The following is a 17866-nucleotide window of genomic DNA, read 5'->3' as shown; positions in this document are numbered from 1 at the left end:
CCAAACTGGGTCTTTTACAGCCTGCTGCTGTTATAGGTTTTCCCTTCTAGTGAGAGAACGGTATGGTAGATCTCAAATCAATGAAGGCTACACTCAGAAAGACCTCCAGACTTCTGGAATATGCTGCTCAAACAGTTTCACTTTTGTTTCTACTGTCTGTCCCTCCCTTCTCACATTTATCTCCAAACTTCTCCTTGTCCAGATCTGTTCCACCCCCAACAATCTTCTATTCATTGAACTTTTTGAAACTTTCCACCTTTAGAGAGAGGTAAGGGATTGACTCTGTGTGCACAAATTTGCAGAGGGACAGTAGGGTTGAGGTCTGTTATTTCTCTCCCCTATATTATTTATTTATTTAAAACATTTTTGCTGTTAACAAGCATGTTATCTCTGGAGAGACAAATCCACAGTTTGAGAACTGCAAAACTAAGCATCTTTGATTGTATCTTCTAGACCGAGCACTGAATCCCATTGGGTAGATAGAAAGATTAACCTAAATAATCTAGACAGAAGCCTCTGGAACTCCATAAAATTGGTTCCCTAATCCATGAACTATTGGAACTCATTTACAAAACTTGTCTTAAACATTAAATGAATATATTGTCTCATACTATAGAATTAGAATTTATAATCCCTATTCCATGATGAGATATATTTGAGCTATAATATATCTTAATTAAAACTGTTTTAGATAGGTTTTTTCCTCAAAAAGCATTTTATCAAAAAATCCTATTTAAAAAAAAATTTTTTTAAATCATTATTTTTTATTCCCCCTCCTGTTGTTATGCTTGGGACTTGTATGATATTCTCCATCAAAGTCTCACTTTCATGTCTTCCAAGAAAAATATATATTTCCCTCTTTGTGCCTTACCAATTTCCTTTGTCTTTTACAAGCTGTTATAGCTAGTAACAGTTCTCTATTATAACAGTTATGCCTTAAATAATAGTGAACAAGAGTGACAAGCTCTAGGTGACTGATGATCAAGGACATCTGTGGCAGCATTCATACTCCCATAACCCTTTTTGGACTCCTTTTTGGGCAGAGAAAATAATTTTTTTTTTTACGGCCCACTTGTACTACTCATATGTTGATGAGCACTTATTCACACAAGGAGTCCCACTGAAATCAGTAGGATGCTATGTGAGCATTTAGTCAATGTGAGTAAGGGTTGCACAACTGAACCCTTAGTGAGGGCTGCAAGTTGAAACCATTATTCAGCATCTGTTAATTCTCTAAGCATCCATGCTCAATGCAGCATTGTTTCTTGGGAGTCTATTATTTATTATTATTGTTGTTGATGATTTATATTGCAGTATCATTGAGGATCCCCAGTCATGGATCAGGACACTGTTATGCTAGCCACTGTAAAAAACAGTCCCTGACCCAAAGAGCTTACAATCTAAGTAGTCTTGTAGTCTAAGTATCCTGCAAGCCATCTTTCATGTGTTCTGTTATTTAAAAATACTGTTTTTTACAGTTCTTTTGCAGTAACTTCACTTCTCCCTGCTTATCTGGTAGTGCTTGATGCACCCTGGTAGTTGACTAGGTTTGACTGATTTTACTTTATTGAGAAAAGGACAGCTTTGTCATATCTATCAACTTGCCTCATATTATATATCTGCCAATGTAGAGCTTCTGTCCTTTAGTTTTGCATGTGTTTTTGCTCTTGTGGATGATGATCACTCATGCTAATCTTTAGGAGGTGATGGCATCAGTCAGCATCTCTATATATGGCTCCAGGTTGCCACAAAAGATAAATCATTCTATTTATAAAATACCTGTGTTATCACCATGTTGCTTACACTAGAGATTTCTTAAGCAAGTATGAAGTACTAACTGACAAAGTGGGGAAGAGAGAGAACATAAAAAAAAAATCAGCCAAACCGTCATCTTCCTTCTTATATTGAAGAATGACATCTTAAAGCCTATACATTTTTAAAAAAATGATATTCGTTGCTTTTAATAGCTGAGCATCTCATAAACACTATGGTATACTTCTGATTATCCAAATACTATGGATAACATGGATTTTCATTGGATAATCAGGAGTTCTGATAATCAAGAGGGCAGGAGCCATTCAACACCTTGGTGGACTCTTCCCACAGCTGGGGTCTTGTCATCATCATCTTTCTGGCAGTCCTCAACAGGGGTCTCTGCTCTGCCCCACTTGCTCATTCTCATGACAGTGGCTGCAGAAGTCTCCTTGCACTTCCATAAAGCAGGTGACACCCTATCCCCCGTAGGTGCAAGGGTGCGTTGGGGAGCCTGTGGTCCCGGTGAGACAAGAGCAGAGATCCCCGGCTAGGACTCTGTTCTGCTCTGCTCTGCCACAACCACAGCCTTCCCTGCAGCTTGTCTTTGCACGGATTGGATGTCAGTGACTGCAGAAGTTCAAGGAGCCCTGTTAAGGTTCCTTCCCCACTCTGAACTCTGGGGTACAGATGTGGGAACCTCCATGAAAGACCCCCTAAGCTTATTCTTACCAGCTTAGGTTAAAACTTCCCCAAGGTACAAACTTTTACCTTTTGTCCCTGGACCTTAGGCTGCCACCACCAAAGTGTCTAACAAAAATAACAGGGGAAGTGCCCACTTGGAAAGTCTCCCCCCCAAAATATACCCCCAAGCACTACACCCCTTTTCCTTGGGAATGCTTGATAAAAATCCTCACCAATTTGCATAGGTGAACACAGACCCAAACCTTTGGATCTTAAGAACAATGAAAAAGCAATCAGGTTCTTGAAAGAAGAATTTTAATTAAAGAAAAAGTAAAAGAATCACCTCTGTAAAATCAGGATGGTAAATACCTTACAGGGTAATCAGATTTTATACATAGAGAATCCCTCTAGGCAAAACCTTAAGTTACAAAAAGATACAAAAACGGGAATATACATTCCATTCAGCATAACTTATTTTATCATCCATTTAAACAAAACAGAATCTAACGCATATCTAACTAGATTGCTAACTGACTTTTTATAGGAGTTCTGATCTGCATTCCTACTCTGGTCTTTGATCTAGGCAGGTGTTCTCTGTCCTTGGGGGGCAAAAGATCCAAGAGCTATGCAAATTGGTTTACAGAAGGTGCTGTTTGACAAGTTATGTAGACTGCTTCTGGAGATTCAGCTAATGTCTCTACAATGTTAATGCTGTTATAAGCCAAGAAGTAACATCCAGTCAGATATCATCTACTGTGCTCCTTTACTGCGGGTGGGTGTTGTGGGTGAAAGTTAAACTTCCTCAATCTTTACCCTTTTCTTAGGAAAAATGTCTCTGCCATTGGTTCTTTTAGACTGGGATGGGCAAACTTTTTGGCCCGAGGTCAATATCTGGGTATGGAAATTGTATGGCAGGCCACAAATGCTCACAAAATTGGGAGTTGGGGTGCGGTAGGGGGTGAGTGCTCCGGCTGGGGATGCAGGCTCTGGGGTGGGGCCAGAAATGAGGAGATCAGAGTGTGGGAGGAGGCTCCGGTCTGGGGCGGGGGTTTGGGTGCGGGGGGGGGAGGACTCTGGCTGGGGGTGCAAGCTCTGGGTTGGGGCTGGGGATGAGGGGTTTGGGGTGAAGGAGGGTGCTGTGGGCTGGGATTGAGTGGTTCAGAGGACAGGAGTGGGATCAGGACTGGGGCCGGGGGTTGGGGCACAGGAGGATGTCAGGGTTGCAGGCTCTGGGTAGCACTTACCTCAAACAGCTCCCAGAAGCGGTGGCATGTCCCTCCTCCGGCTCCTATGGAGAGGTGCAGCCAGGCGGCTCTGCATGCTGCCCTAGCTTCAAGTGCCACCCCTTCAGCTCCTGTTGGCCGCAGTTCCCGGCTAATGGGAGCTGTGGGGGCAGCACTTGGGGCAGGAGCAGCATGCAGAGCCCCCTGACTGCCCCTACACGTAGGAGCCAGAATGGGGACATGCTGCTGCTTCTGGGAGCTGCGTGGAGTGGGGCAAGCCCCCACCCTGCTCCCTGGCTGGAGTGCCAGAGTGGGGCAAGTACCAGACCCTACTTCCCGGCGGAAACTCGAGGGCCAAATTAAAACATCTGGAGGGCCTAATGCAGCCCCAGGGCCATAGTTTGCCCACCCCTGTTTCAGTAGTTAATCAGTTTTTTTCTCCTGTTCCTTCAATTTATATGTCGAATTCACATATAGAGATTTTTTTTTAAAGTACCAAATAGTGTTTAGAAGTGGAGGATCAATGTCCAGGTGTGAAGTCTTGCATGCCATGGGAATGAGGCCATTGCTACTCACTTGTATCCTCCTGGCTCCTCTCCAGGGTCTTGCCATCCTCTTCTTTTCCCAGGGCAGCAAGAGAAAGGGTTCTTATATTGTATCTGGAGTGAATATTTTGAAGGTATTTCATGGACTCTGAAAACATGGATGGAGGAGGGAAAAATGAAAAATTGTGCCAAATATGGACATGATTTTTAAAAATCATAGTTATAAGAAGATAAACCTCCTCTTTATAAAGAAGCAACAGCTTTTATTCATAATGGTAAGATACATGAATGGTACAAAATTAATGTATATCAGAAATATTGTTTATATTTAGAAACAGTTCTCTACCCTTTTCATGAAATAGCTAATAATGAATTTTAACTTTGGCTTTTTTAAATTTATTTATTTATGAACCTGTCAATACTTTAAACACAACATTGGCTTGTTTCAAATTGCAGTTCTGAATGCAGTGATGGGGAATGGTCTGCATGTTTGCCCTCCTATTTTGCTGCTACAGAAAAAGACCAATCCTCCAGCGATGAAAGCTGGGAGACTTTACCAGGCAGGGAGGAACGTGAACCTGAAGTGCAGAGCAACAGTAGTGGCCTAGAAGAAGAAAACACAGACTTCTGTTTCCAAGGCGGGTATGTGTTTTAGTATTTCAGAAAGTGATTTCTACTAATAAGTGAGAATTAATAATATGATGTGTACTCAAACGTATATTTAATTATTGCCATTTTTAATTTATTTAAGTACAGGTGACCAAATATAGGCACTGATGATTGAAAATGTTGTTCTTTATACTTTTTTTAAAGTAATTGGTACAGCTTATATAGTGCTGCTATATTAGTGACAATAATAGTGTGGTGAATAATTTTCTAAATCAACACTTCTCAAACTGATTTGCAGAGCTGTTTCGGTCTCAATGGTTAGTGTAGTCTAGAAATTTCATTTATCTGGAGAAGTCCTCAGACTTCATAGGGGTGTGTTCTGTTCCTGTGGGAGATTCCTTGTATGGCTCTGTGTCCAGGTTGCTGTGCAGGAATTTGCCTATTAATTAGTTTTTGAGTGTTTTTTCTGGTGTAAATTCAACTCTGATCAAATTTATTGACAAAAAATAAATTGTAAAACTTAAACAGAGAGTAACACTCTGAGGCAATTTGGAGAGATTAGAGCAGAGTGAAATGTAGGGATATTTGGTATTAATAAATATTGGCTCTAAATCCAGAAAGAGGAAGTAAATAGCAGAGATACTGTATCAGATTAGGAACATATGTCCACTTTAATTCTACTTAATTATTTTATTTTCATCCCCTAATGGTGTTATAGGACGTTTTCTATTAATTGGATGTGATATATCTTGATTTTAACAAAGTTTTTGATACGGTCTACCACAATATTCTTGCTAGCAAGTTAAAGAAGTATGGATTGGATGAATGGACTATAAGGTAGTAGAAAGCTGGCTAGATTGTCAGGCTCAACGGTTAGTGGTCAACAGCTCGATATCTAGTTGGCAGCCGGTATCAAGCATGGGTTGGTCCTGGGGCCAGTTTTGTTCAACATCTTTATCACTAATCTGGATGATGGGATTAATTGCACCCTCAGCAAGTTTGCAGATGATACTAAAATGTGGAGAGGTAGATATGCTGGAGGGCAGGGATAGGGTCAAGAGTGACCTAGACAAATTGGAGGATTGGGCCAAAAGAAATCTGATGAGGTTCAACAAGGACAAGTGCAGAGTTCTGCACTTAGGAAGAATCCCATGCACCGCTACAGGCTGGGGACCGACTGGCTAAGCAGCAGTTCTGCAGAAAAGGACCTGGGGATTACAGTGGATGAGAAGCTGGATATGAGTCAACAGTGTGCTCTTGTTGCCAAGAAGGCCAATGGCATGTTGGGCTGTATCAGTAAGATCATTGCCAGCCGATTGAGGGAAGTGATTATTCCCCTCTATTAGGCATGGTGAAGCCGCACCTGGAGTATTGCTTCCAGTTTGGTCCCCCGACTACAGAAGGGGTGTGGCCAAATTGGAGAGAGCCCAGGGGAGATCAACGAAAATGATTAGGGGACTGGGGCACATGATTTATGAGGAGAGGCTGAGGGCACTGGGGTTATTTAGTCTTCAGAAGAGAAGAGTGAGGGGGGATTTGATAGCAGCCTTCAACTACCTGAAGAGGTTCCAAAGAGGATGGAGCTCGGCTGTTCTCATTGGTGGCAGATGGCAGAACAAGAAACAATGGTCTCAAGTTGCAGTGGGGGAGGTCTAGGTTGGATATTAGTAAACACTATTTCACTAGGAGGGTGGTGAAGCACTGGAATGGGTTACCTAGGCTTGACAAAGCCTTGGCTAGGATGATTTAGTTGGTGTTGGTCCTGCTTTGAGCAGGGGATTAGACTAGATGACCTCCCAAGGTGTCTTCCAACCTGAATATTATGTTGTTCTATGAATCAAGAACTAAAGGTGTTGAAAGTGTGTGAAATTTGAAAGTTGCAAGGGAAGTGTACCCTAGGGTGGATATTTAGTTTAAGGAGGAGTCTAATATACAATCTCTTAAATAAAGCTGTGATTTTTCTCTTTGGGGTTATTGGTGGCCTGGGCAGAGAGAGAAAAAGTTTTTTTGATAAAAACACAAATATCTCATGAATGACAATGAAACTGTCTTTTATGTTCTATGCAGGGCAGGGCATTTCTTGTGTATTTGTCTAAAATATGTTAAATCTGGATCGAAAACCAAAACAAAATTTGAGCATTTACTGTTTTTTTTCTTCTCTTTTAACTTACAAAGTCTGGCCAAAAATATAGAATGTTGTCTTCCCAATGTGCCATAGGCTTTCTTTGGGTTGTCATAATTGGAAGATCAGTAAGCATTCAAGGCAGTGCTAGAAAGGTCATTCATTATGCAATGGAGAAGGAAATGGATTAAAGAAAAACTAGGTAATTTTACCTAGGACATTCACTGTAGTGTGCATTCAGTTACCTTGTTGACCAAAAAGCTGCACAAGACTTGCTTTGGGTTTTTTTTTCTGTCATTCAAGCCATTCAAATTGCAATCTTGAGGTCAGTGGCATCAACAGACTGATTGAATTATGATCATGTACTACCCAAGGGAATACATTTTTCTGTATTTGCTATATTAAATAGAAGAATCATCTGAATATATCTAATCTTTTAAAAATAGCTTTCCTTTCTGACAAGCACTAGAGTTCCATCGCTGTGTTGTAAAAGATGGCTTGTGGCCAGCACAGTGCAAGCATTCTGGCATGGTAAATTTACCACCTGAATTTTGCTTTTCATCAAAGCAGTGTCTGTGGCTTGTCATGTTGGTCAACAGTGTTGTGTACAATAGCCACACAATACCCATAGTCCTATTATTAGTGGTGGTCTCTTCAAGGCCTTTGCCTTCACACTTGGTGAATGAATAAAAGTGTTGCTTAACTAGTATCGGAGCAGTGGTAGTAACCTGTTGCAAACAACTGCTGAGATTTAGTGTGATTCATCCTTTTCATATGTTGGATTTTTTCTAAATTGGAATAAAAATATAGACATAAGTGCTTTTATCCTTTCTGTCTGAACCGTAAAACAATTGAAAAAGAGATTTTTGCATTCTCTTCAGAAATCATGCAATTCTGCATTACGTAGCCAAGAAGCTGAGACTCTTGCAGTGTGTCAGAAGTGAAAATCGTATTTTCTAAGGACAGTATACAGTACCGTCTTTACAGGGCAGTTACCCTCAACAATTCCTTGATCTGCAGCACACACAAAAAAGTGGGTCAGGGCCAGTGTGGCTGCCACTTTATTTAAAAAAAAAGTGTGTGTGGGGGGCAAACCTGGGATTGAAGGCCCCCTAGACTCACCTAATTGCAGCGGGAGAAAGCACACCTGCTGCCCCTATAGGGGAAGTCCATATAGGTCTGTGAACAGCAATTGAAGGCAGCAGAAGGCAGGTTTACACTCCCAAATACTTGAAACCCTGTATTGCTGGGAGACAGCAAATGCAAAATATACTGAGTAATGAGGGGAAAGGGGACTGGGCACCTGCAGCAATATTTCTCTTCTGCCCTCTTCCCTCTTGCCCAGTGGTTCTCAAACTTTTGTACTGGTGACCCCTTTCACACAGCAAGCCTCTGAGTGCGACCTCCCTAATAAATTAAAAATGCTTTTTAATATATTTAACACCATTATAAATGCTGGAGGCAAAGTGGGGTTTGGGGGTGGAGACTGACAGCTCACGACCCCCTGAGGGTCCCGACCCCCAGTTTGAGAATCCCTGCTCTTGCCAGACATCTCACTGGGCACTAACAACTCTGTCAGAATGTTATAGCCTCTGCAAGATTATGGAGAGTTGCAGCCTACCCCCCAGATACATGAATTTGAACATGAACTGCTCTCTCTCTTCTGCTACAAACACGGTTACCCCAGTTTTTCACTGTAGTGAGGCAGCCTGTTTGAAGTGTAGTGTGTGGTGAGTAAAGCTATAGGCTGTATTTACCCAGCATTCCTTGCCTATCCCTACTTCTGTCAGACATGGATGTAGCACCACCATCCTTTTGAGAGGGAGTATAACTGAGGTGGGAGAAGCTGTTTTATCTCACTCTGCCTTTTACAGTTGAAAGGGACCACTAGATTGCAGTGAGAAGTCAGGACAACCCTGAATGCAATAGGAGGGAGGGATTGGAGAAAATCAGATCACGGATGATTATGCTGGGCAGAGCTAGCCCTTTCCACATGTTGTAACTTGTTCATTTCTTTATAAGTTCTTATACTTTTGTCATCTCTGTAGTATATGAGAGGAGTTAGTGCCCAGTGTGGGGAAGGGGACTATAGGCAGGTGACATCTCAGGGGTTTTGTTGGTGCCTGTTCTCTCCTATTCAGGTACTTGTACTGAGCCCATCATGGCAATATTGGAGTATCTTCCTGTCCCTACCCCAGTAATGTAGCATACTGAGTCCTATTCAACGTCTGATAGTTGCTGAGATTCCAGGAGAGGCACAACATTTGCAGCAGTTGAGTTGTCTCCTGCTATCTGTTCTCTGCTGCAGATAGACAGGCTCCTTCTATGTTCTTGCAAGGAATCAGAGTTATTTCTGATTTCTGGGGATGGGGATTCCTTGAGGCCCATAACCTCAATTTTCCATTACAGAAGCACCTTAAAATGCCCATTATGGCAATTACAGACCTTGACACTTACTGACTGGGAAAGTGAGCAGTCTAGAGCCAAACACTAACTTTTTAATTAAATTTTTTTAAACGCTATTAAAGACTATCTTACCTGAAAAAATGGTAACATGGGTGATGTCAATATATTAATTCAACTTTATTCTCAGTTAGAGACCCAGTAATTTATCAGATTTAATCCTGGTATCCCTTTCAGTGAAAAATTAATTGAAAACTTACAATTCTTTTTAAAAAGTGAGCAAGTGTTCTCTCAATTGAGCAAGCTTAAACTAAATGAAGCTTCTTTCAATTGAGCTAGTTCAAATTTATTGAAAAACTCATTTTACACCAGTGTAGATGCAGTTTTACACCTTTTAACTCAACTTCACCTATAATTCAACCTGCTAAAATCAAGCTGAAGGAGTGTGTATATTCATGTTACATGGAGTTTTCAGATGAACTAACTTGGTTTAAGAATAGCAGCCGTGTTAGTCTGTATTCGCAAAAAGAAAAGGAGTACTTGTGGCACCTTAGAGACTAACAAATTTATTAGAGCATAAGCTTTCGTGAGCTACAGCTCACTTCATCGGATGCATTTGGTGGAAAATACAGTGGGGAGATTTATATACACACAGAGAGAACATGAAACAATGGGTTTTATCATACACACTGTAAGGAGAGTGATCATTTAAGATGAGCCATCACCAGCAGCGGGGGTGGGAGAAAGGAAGAAAACCTTTAGTAGTGATAATCAAGGTGGGCCATTTCCAGCAGTTGACAAGAACATCTGAGGAACAGTGGGGGGTGGGGTGGGGGGTAGAAATAACATGGGGAAATAGTTTTACTTTGTGTAATGACTCATCCATTCCCAGTCTCTATTCAAGCCTAAGTTAATTGTATCCAGTTTGCAAATTAATTCCAATTCAGCAGTCTCTCGTTGGAGTCTGTTTTTGAAGTTTTTTTCTTGAAGGATAGCCACCCTCAGGTCTGTAATCGAGTGACCGGAGAGATTGAAGTGTTCTCCGACTGGTTTTTGAATGTTATATTTCTTGACATTTGATTTGTGTCCATTTATTCTTTTACATAGAGACTGTCCAGTTTGACCAATGTACATGGCAGAGGGGCATTGCTGGCACATGATGGCATATATCACATTGGTAGATGCGCAGGTGAACGAGCCTCTGATAGCGTGGCTGATGCGCTTAGGTCCTATGATGGTGTCCCCTGAATAGATATGTGGACAGAGTTGGCAACGGGCTTTGTTGCAAGGATAGGTTCCTGGGTTAGTGGTTCTGCTGTGTGGTGTGTGGTTGCTGGTGAGTATTTGCTTCAGTTTGGGGGGCTGTCTGTAAGCAAGGACTGGCCTGTCTCCCAAGATCTGTGAGAGTGATAGGTCGTCCTTCAGGATAGGTTGTAGATCCTTGATGATGCGTTGGAGAGGTTTTAGTTGTGGGCTGAAGGTGATGGCTAGTGGCGTTCTGTTATTTTCTTCGTTGGGCCTGTCCTGTAGTAGGTGACTTCTGGGTACTCTTCTGGCTCTGTCAATCTGTTTCTTCACTTCAGCAGGTGGGTATTGTAGTTGTAAGAATGCATGATAGAGATCTTGTCGGTGTTTGTCTCTGTCTGAGGGGTTGGAGCAAATGCGGTTATATCGTAGCGCTTGGCTGTAGACAATGGATCATGTGGTATGATCTGGATGAAAGCTAGAGGCATGTAGGTAGGAATAGCGGTCAGTAGGTTTCCGATACAGGGTGGTGTTTATGTGACCATCGCCTATTAGCACCGTAGTGTCCAGGAAGTGGATCTCTTGTGTGGACTGGTCCAGGCTGAGGTTGATGGTGGGATGGAAATTGTTGAAATCCTGGTGGAATTCCTCAAGGGCTTCTTTTCCATGGGTCCAGATGATGATGTCATCAATGTAGTGCAAGTAGAGTAGGGGCATTAGGAGACGAGAGCTAAGGAAGCGTTGTTCTAAGTCAGCCATAAAAATGTTGGCATACTGTGGGGCCATGCGGGTACCCATCGCAGTGCCGCTGATTTGAAGGTATACATTGTCCCCAAATGTGAAATAGTTATGGGTGAGGACAAAGTCACAAAGTTCAGCCACCAGGTTAGCCGTGACATTATCGGGGATACTGTTCCTGACGGCTTGTAGTCCATCTTTGTGTGGAATGTTAGTGTAGAGGGCTTCTACATCCATAGTGACTAGGATAGTGTTTTTAGGAAGATCACCGATGGATTGTAGTTTCCTCATGAAGTCAGTGGTGTCTTGAAGCTAGCTGGGATTGCTGGTAGCGTAGGGCCTGAGGAGGGAGTCTACATAGCCAGGCAATCCTGCTGTGAGGGTGCCAATGCCTGAGATGATGGGGCGTCCAGGATTTCCAGGTTTATGGATCTTGGGTAGCAGATAGAATACCCCAGGTCGGGGTTCTAGGCGTGTGTCTGTGCGGATTTGTTCTTGTGCTTTTTCAGGGAGTTTCTTGAGCAAATGCTGTAGTTTCTTTTGGTGACTCTCAGTGGGATCAGAGGGTAATGGCTTGTAGAAAGTGATGTTGGAGAGCTGCCTAGTAGCCTCTTGTTCATATTCCAACCTATTCATGATGACGATAGCACCTCCTTTGTCAGCCTTTTTGATTATGATGTCAGAGTTGTTTCTAAGGCTGTGGAAGGCATTGTGTTCTGCACGGCTGAGGTTATGGGGCAGGTGATGCTGCTTTTCCACAATTTCAGCCCATGCACGTCGGCGGAAGCACTCTATGTAGAAGTCCATGCTGTTTCGACCTTCAGGAGGAGTCCACCCAGAATCCGTCTTTTTGTAGTGTTGGTAGGAAGGTCTCTGTGGGTTAATATGTTTTTCAGAGGTGTGTTGGAAATATTCCTTGAGTCGGAGACGTTGAAAATAGGATTCTAGGTCACCACAGAACTGTATCATGTTCATGGGGGTGAAGGGGCAAAAGGAGAGGCCCTGAGATAGGACAGATTCTTCTGCTGGGTTAAGAGTATAGTTGGATAGATTAACAATATTGCTGGGTGGGTTACGGGAACCACTGTTGTGGCCCCTTGTGGCATGTAGTAATTTAGATAGCTTAGTGTCCTTTTTCTTTTGTAGAGAAGCAAAGTGTGTGTTGTAAATGGCTTGTCTAGTTTTTGTAAAGTCCAGCCACGAGAAAGTTTGTGTGGAAGGTTGGTTCTTTATGAGAGTATCCAGTTTTGAGAGCTCATTCTTAATCTTTCCCTGTTGGCTGTAGAGGATGTTGATCAGGTGGTTCCGCAGTTTCTTTGAGAGTGTGTGGCACAAGCTGTCAGCATAGTCTGTGTGGTATGTAGATTGTAATGGATTTTTTACCTTTATTCCTTTTGGTATGATGTCCATCTGTTTGCATTTGGAGAGGAAGATGATGTCTGTCTGTATCTGTGCGAATTTTTTCATGAAGTTGATAGATTTCCACTCTATACGGCTAAATTCAGTGCCTTGCATAATGACAGGTTTCAGAGTAGCAGCCGTGTTAGTCTGTATTCGCAAAAAGAAAAGGAGTACTTGTGGCACCTTAGAGACTAACAAATTTATTTGAGCATAAGATTTCGTGAGCTACAAAGAAATAGTTTTACTATTGTGTAATGACTTATCCATTCCAGTCTCTATTCAAGCCTAAATTAATTGTACCTATTTCTCTTCTCTAAGCAAGGCCTTAGAGGCCATTAGGGATAGCTCTGTGGTAACAATTGGCAAATGTTAACTCTTATTAGCTTCTTCTTTAACTCCACCTCCTGCTCTCCACCTCAATGCCACATTGTACCCAATATTATGTGTACTAGTTATGTATTGTTCAGCCTAGTACCTGTTGTCTCAAGTTGCAGGGTTTCCACCACTTATCTTGTGAGATTATTGCACAGTTTAAATTTTCATGTAAAAAAGCTTTTCCTGAGATTCAGACTAAAATTTGCTTTGTTGATTTCACCACTTTAGTCTTGGCTATATCCCTATGTACTATTCTAATTAAATAATTCCTGATCACTTATGTTGATTTTTCTCTGAACTTCCTCCAAATTGTCACTATCTTTCGAATAAAAAAAATCAGGAATCAGTATGATGATCAAGGTGCAGTCACTCCAGAACCTAAAATGCAATGTTTAGCCATCTTGTAGCAGATAAAACAGTATCAGGAGACCAGTAATTGGCACCTGTTAGCTCAAGTGGCTATATGCTTGTGACAAAAAATGAGGGTGAGCAGATGCTAAATCCAATGATTTTCCTTTTACTTTGTGCCAAACTATGATGAGATGTGTGCCAGCTGTTAATTGGGCTTGCTTCTAGCAGTTAGAGCTGCTACTTTTCCTCTAGTGGCCCCATCTTGATTTCCAGAATCTAAGCTTTCATTTAAAAAAAGTTTAGCTTCTCCACTCTAAAGGCTAGAGACTTAATCTTGAAAATGAGTGTAACCCATGCAGTTTTGCCTCCCTAGATCTCTAGGCAGCCTGAAACAATAGCACTGAGAATTCTGAAAAAAGAAAAGGAGTACTTGTGGCACCTTAGAGACTAACACATTTATTTGAGTATAAGCTTTTCTGTAGCTCACGAAAGCTTATGCTCAAATAAATTTTGTTAGTCTCTAAGGTGCCACAAGTACTCCTTTTCTTTTTGCAGATACAGACTAACACGGCTGCTACTCTGAAACCTGAGAATTCTGAGTATCGTTTCTTCATCTGGTGTGCTAACTCTGGGGCTGCTTGATTTAAATGTTAGTTTAAGTATTTCATTAGTGATGAAAATATGCCAGAAAGAAGGATGGTCCTCTTATGGTCATCTTCTCAATTTACTATGTGACGCATCTAATTTTGGCAACAAGAGTGTGTAGTTCTTGGGTTGATGGTGGATGGAACTTGGTAGAGTACCATCTCCTTCTGCTCTCCATCTGACTCCTACTTAATATTTGGATTCCAGAATCATTTAAATGTATTGCCTGTTTTCGCAAGTGACTTGCCAATGGAACAGCTATAGTATACTGATATTCTAGTATAATTAATATCTATAGCTAGTAGGTTTTGCATGTCCACCAAAGTAGATTTCAATTCTACAAGGATAAGCACCTTATTCAATCAGGTTCTGGATTGAAATATGGGATGAGAAACACCATCAACAATTGTAAAAATAGGAATGAAAATGTATTTAAAAGATAAACCAAAAGTGAGCATGACACACAGACGGTATTAGATGCTAAAAAAACTAAAATGTATTTGTACCTTAAATGACTTAGTATCCAACTCCTTGTGAAATAACATTTCACTCTCCTATACCAATTTTGATCTGAAATCACTTAAAAAAATATCCCAAATTAATTCCATAATATCCCCGCTAAGGTAGGCAGGTTTTAATCCCAGGTGAAGGACGTCTGAGGCATAGAGACAAAAAAAAAAAAAAGTTTGCTCATGGTCATGCAGCAAGTCCAGTTGCAAAGCCAGGTAGACTCCTAACTCCAGTCCAGTATACCAATGACTGGATATATGTACTTTGCTGGGCAGTGCAATTTTAATTTTTTTTGTTTAAAATGTATATTATGCTGTCTAGACTTCACACAATCAGTCCAAAAGGGTTATGATCAGAGTACCCCTTTTTCCCCCATTGTTGATCCTGTACAAAAGTCCAAATTTTGGGGCAACAATCAAAGTGTAAATTTAAAATATTAATTTGAGATTTTCCCTGAGATCATAATAATTTTCCTATAATTTTTCCCCAGATTCCTATTATATACAACAACATATACAAATCTGCCAGTGAGAAAATGGAGTGCATCTCTCTGCCTGCCTTATATTAACAGTAGCAAAGGAAATGGAACAGTTTAGTGCTATTCTCCAGACAGGCCAGTTGGCCAGCCTACAATTTTGGCTTTCTAGCTCCACTGTTGCAAGCTAGACTCCTGTTCTTGGTCACCAATCCCTTGCTTACTGGTTCCATGGAACATTTCAAAGAGCATGCACTGTAATCCAGTTAACTGCCCTCTTGTAGGGAAAGATTGATAGCAAAATTCAGCAGGAAACTGGGCCCTGGCAGGACAGTGAGACAAATGCCTGATTCTGGCTGCAACAACATAGCAAGTTCTGCAGTAAAAATGCTGATTTCTGTGGCATCTTGAGGAAAAGCCAATTCCATGATCACAGAATTATGGCTGTCATGGGGCTCTGATTTTTGGTGAATGGGCCAGGTGATATCTCTCGGAGCTATTGTCTTAGGATCTTGGCATTGACATTGGATTCAGAGTCTCGTTCTTCTGAGCCCTGGTCTATACTGAGGGGGTGGGGAGGTACGATCTAAGTTACGCAACTTCAGCTACGTGAATAATATAGCTGAAGTCGATGTACTTAGATGACTTACTGTGGTGTCTCCACCGCGGTGAGTCAACTGCTGCCACTTCCCCGTCGACTCTGCCTGCGCCTCTTGTGGCGCTGGAGTACAGGAGTCGACAGGAGAGCGCTCGGGATCCATTTATCGCGTCTAGACTAGACACGATAAATTGATCTCTGCTGGATCAATTGCTGCCCGCCAATCTGGCTGGTAGTGAAGACATACCCTCAGTCTGAGAAAGGTGCATTTACAGCCCTTAAGAGTAAAAGAAGTATCCTCCATTGTTTATATTTACTTTAGTACCTATTTTGTTTACGTTACAGCTTTTCTAATATTTGTTTGTAGGGAACAGACCTCTTTGGAGGAGGGAGAGATTCCTTGGCTGCAGTACCATGAAGAAATTGAAAGTAGCAGTGATGAGGAAAATGATCCAGTTAGCCATTTTGTGCATCCAGGATTTTTCATGTTGGATGGGAACAACAACCTTGAGGATGACTCCAGTATGAGTGAAGACCTAGATATGGAGTGGAGGTATACACCTGTGCATAAAAGTGATGGGTTCTCTGTGTGAGATGATATTAGTAGTTAGTTTTTCTGTCATCTTGCACTTCGTGCTATATTTAGGAGGCCAAAAATTGAGCATTGTTCTACTGCTTAAACAAGCCGATGATACTGGAGTTTCAGGCTTAACTTGCAATAAATGCTGTTTCTTCCAACAAGAAGACTAAGACATTGTGTCATATTGCTCAGGTTCAAATTTTAAGATGGTTCTGATGTACCACGTGGTAATTTCAAATTGGAGATCCTGTGGATGTAATTTTGGATTCATTTCCAGGTTGATAAGTGCCCCTATATAAATGTTGTTATACGCATTTTTGATTACATAAGAATATTCATCTAATTGAATGTTGAAGGATATATGATCTTGGTAAAAGGTTTTTATTTTGTAGTTACTCCTCTGCAATTATAGGGATTTAGGTCTGCATTATAAACCTTGTCTTATTTCTCTTTTCATTTTTACATAGAAATCATTTTTACATGTTTCTTTCCATTTCAGTGTTAAGATTACTTAGAAATATTGCAAAATACCAAGATAATTACAGTAGGAATAGGGAGATGACTTTGCCTCCATATGCCATTCATAAGACCATTACTAGAATATTGCATACAGTCTGGTATCCACATTTTAAAAATAAAGTTGAAAAATTAGAGAGTGCAGAAAAGAGCCTCAAAAATAATTTGAGGGCTGGAGAAAATGCCTTAGAATGAGAGACTTAAGGAGTTCAATCTGTTTAGGTTATCCAAAAGGAGAGTAAGAGGTGACTTGATGACAGTGCATTAGTAGCTTTATGGGGAGAAAACAGAGGGTGCCAAAGAGCTGTTTAATCTAGCAGAGAGAGGCTTTATAAGAACCAATGGCTGGAAGCTGAAGCCAGAAAAAATCAAGTTAAAAATTAGTGTCCAATTTCTCACAATAAAGGCGATTAACAAGTAGAACAAAGTACCAACAGAAGTGGTGGATTCTCCATCTCTTGCAGGCTAAACTGAGACTAGCTAAAGCATTTTTTCCAGAAAAGCAGTCAAACACAAGTTATGGTTTAGTGAAACACAGTTTATTGGGCTCAATACAAGGGTACCTGGGTGAAATTCCATGGTCTGTGATGTACAGGAAGTCAGATTAGATGATCTAATGATTTCTTCTGGCTTTAAACTATATAAATCTATCAGATAACTGAATCTGGTGTCAAAAATAGGGGTGTTGGTTTTCATTTCATTTTTTTTTTAACCTTAGGAATATCAAGTCTGGTTTTCCAAGTACAGTGTTAACTTTCAGCCCTTAATTGAAAAGGTGGGATGTTGAATTTTTAAAATAGTCTACATTCAACATTTTTAGGTGTTTAAGTTCAAAAGTGTGACCAAAAACAGTTTTAAGCAGCCTAATTACAAATCCTACCTTTACAATAGTTCACCTTTCACTTTTATTGTTGTGGTGACATCACAGTCTCTTCCAGGCTAAACAGGACCTGAGTTCCTAATGTAGAAAAATAAAGAGGAAATAAACTTTTTTGTTGGGAGAGGAGCAAGAGCTTTCAGAGTGTGGCTTAGCATCATGAAGACCTAAAAGGCACAACCCGAAGTCTTGTTTCAATTTTTTGGAAAACAAAAAT

At 41.0% G+C, this 17866-nt stretch overlaps 1 protein-coding gene across 7 annotated transcripts in view; it reads left to right on the top strand.

The window, feature by feature from the left end:
* PJA2 (praja ring finger ubiquitin ligase 2) overlaps positions 1-17866 on the top strand; it is an 89892-nt gene that overhangs the window by 54746 nt on the left and 17280 nt on the right. For 6 of the 7 annotated variants that reach the window (XM_043514892.1, XM_038402760.2, XM_043514895.1 and 3 more), the window contains 2 exons: positions 4661-4846; positions 16044-16229. In XM_043514892.1, coding sequence (XP_043370827.1) covers positions 4661-4846; positions 16044-16229 — 372 coding nt within the window. The remainder of the gene's footprint in view (positions 1-4660; positions 4847-16043; positions 16230-17866) is intronic. The other variant, XM_043514894.1, reaches the window with a different exon arrangement.

This window comes from Dermochelys coriacea, chromosome 5 (genome assembly GCF_009764565.3).
Source record: "Dermochelys coriacea isolate rDerCor1 chromosome 5, rDerCor1.pri.v4, whole genome shotgun sequence".
Classification (NCBI taxonomy): Eukaryota; Metazoa; Chordata; order Testudines; family Dermochelyidae; genus Dermochelys; species Dermochelys coriacea.
The sequence above is the reverse complement of the archived record's forward strand: the minus strand, read 5'-3'. Positions and strand labels throughout refer to the sequence as shown.